This window comes from Mycetomoellerius zeteki, unplaced genomic scaffold (genome assembly GCF_001594055.1).
Source record: "Mycetomoellerius zeteki isolate Tzet28-1 unplaced genomic scaffold, Tzet1.0 scaffold150, whole genome shotgun sequence".
Classification (NCBI taxonomy): Eukaryota; Metazoa; Arthropoda; class Insecta; order Hymenoptera; family Formicidae; genus Mycetomoellerius; species Mycetomoellerius zeteki.
In genome coordinates, this window is record NW_017256448.1 from 114,971 (window position 1) to 119,547 (window position 4,577).

The following is a 4,577-nucleotide window of genomic DNA, read 5'->3' on the forward strand; positions in this document are numbered from 1 at the left end:
GGAGCCATTAGGCTAATATTACATTTATCGTACGACAAATTTTTCAAGCGTATTAATTGGCTGCAGGACAAAGAGATCCGAGAACTTCTTTGTCCTGCAGCCAATCAATGGGTTCGAAAAGCTTATCGTACGACAAAAAACGGACGCATGTAATATTGGCCTTAACCCTAAAATTCAACCAATAGAGTTGCCAGGCTTAATTGGTTCTGCCTGAAATCTGTATTCCATTGCTTGAATTTTAGGACTTTAGGATTAAGACCGAAGCATAAATCAGGCATAAATATATAAATGATATATGTATTTAATTAATTATGTTGATGCATATTGTACCAATTTAATACATCATTCTTTAAATACATTGTTAAAATTAAGATAATTTAATAGAAAGTTACTAGTTAGCACCCATATCATGGTTGTGCCCCAAAATTCACTGCCAGCACTGAAAATCTACAGTTTGCGGTACTTATACTATACATTTTTAGCACTAGCAGTGAATTTTGGAACGCAGCCCTAGAATCCTAGATTTATCAGAGAGGCGCAACCGCAAATCAGTATGACAAAGGTACTATGGAGGGTACTAAACATGGCTGACATGCTATGAAACTGCCTTTAAACTGTCAAACAAGATGAGACGAAGTAATATAAAATTATATTTAAATGAATCGTATCAATTCTTTAGAGGGAATATTTATGTATTAATAAGTCAGTTGATTAATTGTCATTATAATCGCTTTTCACCATAACCTCTTAATTTGCACTGCTGTTAACGGAGTAGAACTTTACTCGATGGTAAAGATTCTCGATAAAATTATTCCTGAAATTAAAAAAAATATTGCATTACTCAGATATATAATTCTGTATGATACGTAGAAGAATTTCATATGGTTTAATCTATGGAGTATTTCCACTGTTTGAAATGAAGTAATTTTAAAGTCATTTGTGATTGCTTGTTTGTAAATTAAATCAGTAATGTTTGAAGATAAGATATTGTATAATTGCAGGTACGATTGCAGTATTATGTTCTTACATTCAAGAAACATTGAAAAAATGATTGTGAAGCATATATATCTACTGTTAACGAACAAGTAATCAGGGCTTTCTGTATAATATCAGTAATCACAATTTAGTCAGCATGAATACTGTTCAAGAGCAAGAATGAGATAGAGTGAGATAGAACGTATAGGAAAAAATGAAATATGTTACTAGTACTATAAATGGTTGCCAAGTCATGTAATTGCAACAGCGAATCAGAATGCGTAACACCATTTGCGCCTTTGATAAATCTAGGACTCTACGCAGCCCAAGTGTACGATGTAAACTAGGGCATTACACGCTTGCCAATCATACTAGTCGACGCAACGCCAGCGAGCCAATCGCGCTCTCTCGCTGCCTGTGACGTCATCACAATGCCAGCGAATCGCGCGCTTTCGCGGCCAATCCCACAGCTCATTTTAGGAACGCGCTGGCCACGCGCAACCCCACCCATCGCGCCGTGACAAATGCAACTTTTACTTCCGGCTGCGTACACGGCCATCGCGCTTGGGTTTCGTCGAGTCCGTTTGTGCTCCGGTGGTGTTCACGCGACGTTCAAGTGCTAATCCTAGCCACATCTCTCCACGTTCTTGCTCCTACGACTGTCATCTGCGCTCCGCAGTTCTATATCATCCGAGGGATCTCTTTTGTTTGTCGTATGTCCATCCAGAATCTCAACACATTCGGTGAGTGACCGATAAAACGCGCATTGTCGCACCCTCTTGCCCCCTCCCTTGCTACCCTTTATCCGTATCTTCCTGTTCTTTCTCCTTTTGCCGTCGCTTCCCTCCTCGCGTACGTTATCCTTTCCAGAAAAGGGCGATAAAACGACACCGTCGCTTTTGGGTCCCCTCGAACCGATCAAAATGGCGACGGGGTTGCTCTCGCGCGCGCTCTCGACCCCCTTTTACATCATCCTGCGCAATCCCGCGCTGGGAGCGTCCCACACGTCGTGCGATCTCTCTCTCTCTCTCTCTCATATATGTGTACGCTTTTCTGTGTCGCAGACCCCTTTGCAGATGCAATCAAGGGTTCAGACGATGACGTCCAAGACGGCCTCGTTCATATAAGGATCCAGCAGCGGAATGGTCGCAAAACCTTAACAACGGTGCAAGGACTTTCCTCGGAATATGACTTGAAGAAAATCGTGAGAGCATGTAAAAAGGTGAGTGTGCCACGCTTCCCCCTCCTACATCGTGGGGAGGATCCCCTTCCCCGATCCTTTCTCCTGCCTTCACCGCCGTCATTTCTACTTCCCTCTGTTCCTCATTGCTGTTCCCCCACCATCGGCTGATCAGACAGAACTCTAAAAATAGGTCTGATGCAAACAATCACGATGATACAGGCTGGACAGATGTAGTTTTGCAAGTTCTTCTAGGAATGTATGGCATGCAAGTGCATCTACAAGTGGTTTGACATATAGGAGAGATGGTCTTTGTTTCGATTTGAGAACATTGATCATCATCGATGACTTGGCTCTTTTGTAATCGCTTTGTGTATTCACTGTTAAATTGATCATTGATATTTGATATTAAAAATCTTCAGTATTATTCTTAATTCAATGCTATTTGTTGAATAAAATAATAAAAAAGACATCTTTTATACATTAAAGATTATATTTTTTACACAACGACAGATAACTCCAGAATATAATTGTTTCATCTCATTGTGTCAACAGAAATTGAATTTTGATAAATTGGAGCAAAATTAGAGCAATGGAAAGAGACATGGTTTTTTTAAATAAAATTTATATATTTTATGAGAAATGGTCAAATGCATTTACAATAACATTTTGGATGCATTTACTTTATACGCTGTAAGTATTATTTCGTTTTTGTTGTCTATCAAATATTAAAGAACAAATGATGCTTACAAGCGCTATGAGCACTAAAGCGTGAATGCACTCTTGCCTGTATTCATACTCGAGCCATATATTTAAGACTTCCTTTAATTTATCTTCAAATGCTTTATGAATTATTTCATTGGCTATTAAGCATCTAAAGATAAATTTAAGGAAACCTTAAGTACAAAGTCCGACTATGAATACGGGCATTTGTGATATCAACTTATTAATATCAATTTTTTAATATGATTATTTCAAAAATTTGTTATGTTATATTTTGATATTTACAATATTGCTATTTCTTGTAAGTCATTAGAACTATAATGGAGAAGCTGTGACTAATCGTATCTCATTTTGATAACAGTATCTGTAAAGTTTTGAACACATTCCTTGGGGAGAGATAAAAGAACCCAACATTCTACGGAAGTGAATTGTCTAGATAAAAGTCTCTCCGAAGAATGCCTGGTTGATTTATCATTGCATTTGTATTTTCACAGGAGTTTGCCTGCAATGGGACAGTAATAGAGCACCCGGAGTACGGGGAGGTGCTGCAGCTGCAGGGGGACCAACGAGAGAATATATGCCAGTGGCTGACAAAGTCAGGTCTGGCAAAACCTGACCAGCTCAAAGTCCATGGTTTTTAATCAATTAACAACAGCAACAATTACCATCCATGCCACAACCCACAACAACAGCAGACAGCTCCATCCCTCGTCAGTTCTACATGATCGTCTCAAATTGAATCTGTATATTATTCACTAAACTTCTCGTGGGATATCCCGATTATACTATCACGTCAACATTATAAATACATATATATATATATGTATGCATATACATACATATATGTATATATATATACACACAAACACGCGCATATATATTTCAATAATAAAAAGAGGAAGTAAGAAAACGAAATAGAGAGGGAAATAAACAATAGAGGATAAAAGGCGAATAAAAGAAAGGAGGAAGAGATATAGCGAAAGAAAGGGAAGATATATAGGCATATAACCAGCGTATACCTATAGGCAATATATCTATTCTAATCAGAATCTTTTCTTGAGATAAAAAGCAATACGTCACACTGTAAGCCTTATGTTAGGTGATAGCGGCTGTTGAGGTAGGGATTCTCCTGTCTTGCAGCAGTGGATAGTACACATCTGATTTTGATAAACATCGTGGAAGAGAAGCAGGAGGAGGAGAAGCATAGATGAACGAGCGGTAATTCGCAGCGCCGGATGGATGTTCGTTCTTGCATTAGGTAGTATGTATCTGGGCGCGATAGACGTGTTCCGAGAAGGCAGTAAAACTGTAGGTTGATTGACTCGGGCTCTCATCCTCTCCTCGCGTCCATCACATTCTTCTCTGCAATCCTTCATAGAAACGATATAAGATTTTTTCTTCTATTTTTATTTTTTTTTACGTTTGTAATTGAAAATTGGGGGAGGGGGAGAGAGAGAGAGAAAGAGAAAGAAAGAGAGAGAAAGAGCGTTCCGCGCTTGTGTCCTTTTGTGATGATTTGTTGAATATTTGTAGGGCCGATTTTGATTCTTCCTTTCGCGTAAAGGACACCCCTCCTTCGCCCCGTATCATATCTTCGCTCTTGCTTTCCATCCCCTTTTAAGGCAGTAATTAAATGACGAATTGTTTTGAAATAATAATAATGAGAGTTAATAAAATGTGGCTGTTCTAGATAAATAAA

General features: G+C 38.6%; 1 protein-coding gene across 1 annotated transcript; it reads left to right on the top strand.

Moving 5' to 3' along the window:
• Positions 1-1,214: 1,214 nt before the first annotated feature.
• eIF1 (eukaryotic translation initiation factor eIF1) lies at positions 1,215-4,577 on the top strand. The gene is made up of 4 exons (XM_018444425.1): positions 1,215-1,306; positions 1,414-1,718; positions 2,040-2,197; positions 3,373-4,577. Exons 1-4 carry the CDS (start codon positions 1,215-1,217, stop codon positions 3,517-3,519), a joined length of 702 nt encoding a protein of 233 aa, XP_018299927.1. The 3' UTR covers positions 3,520-4,577.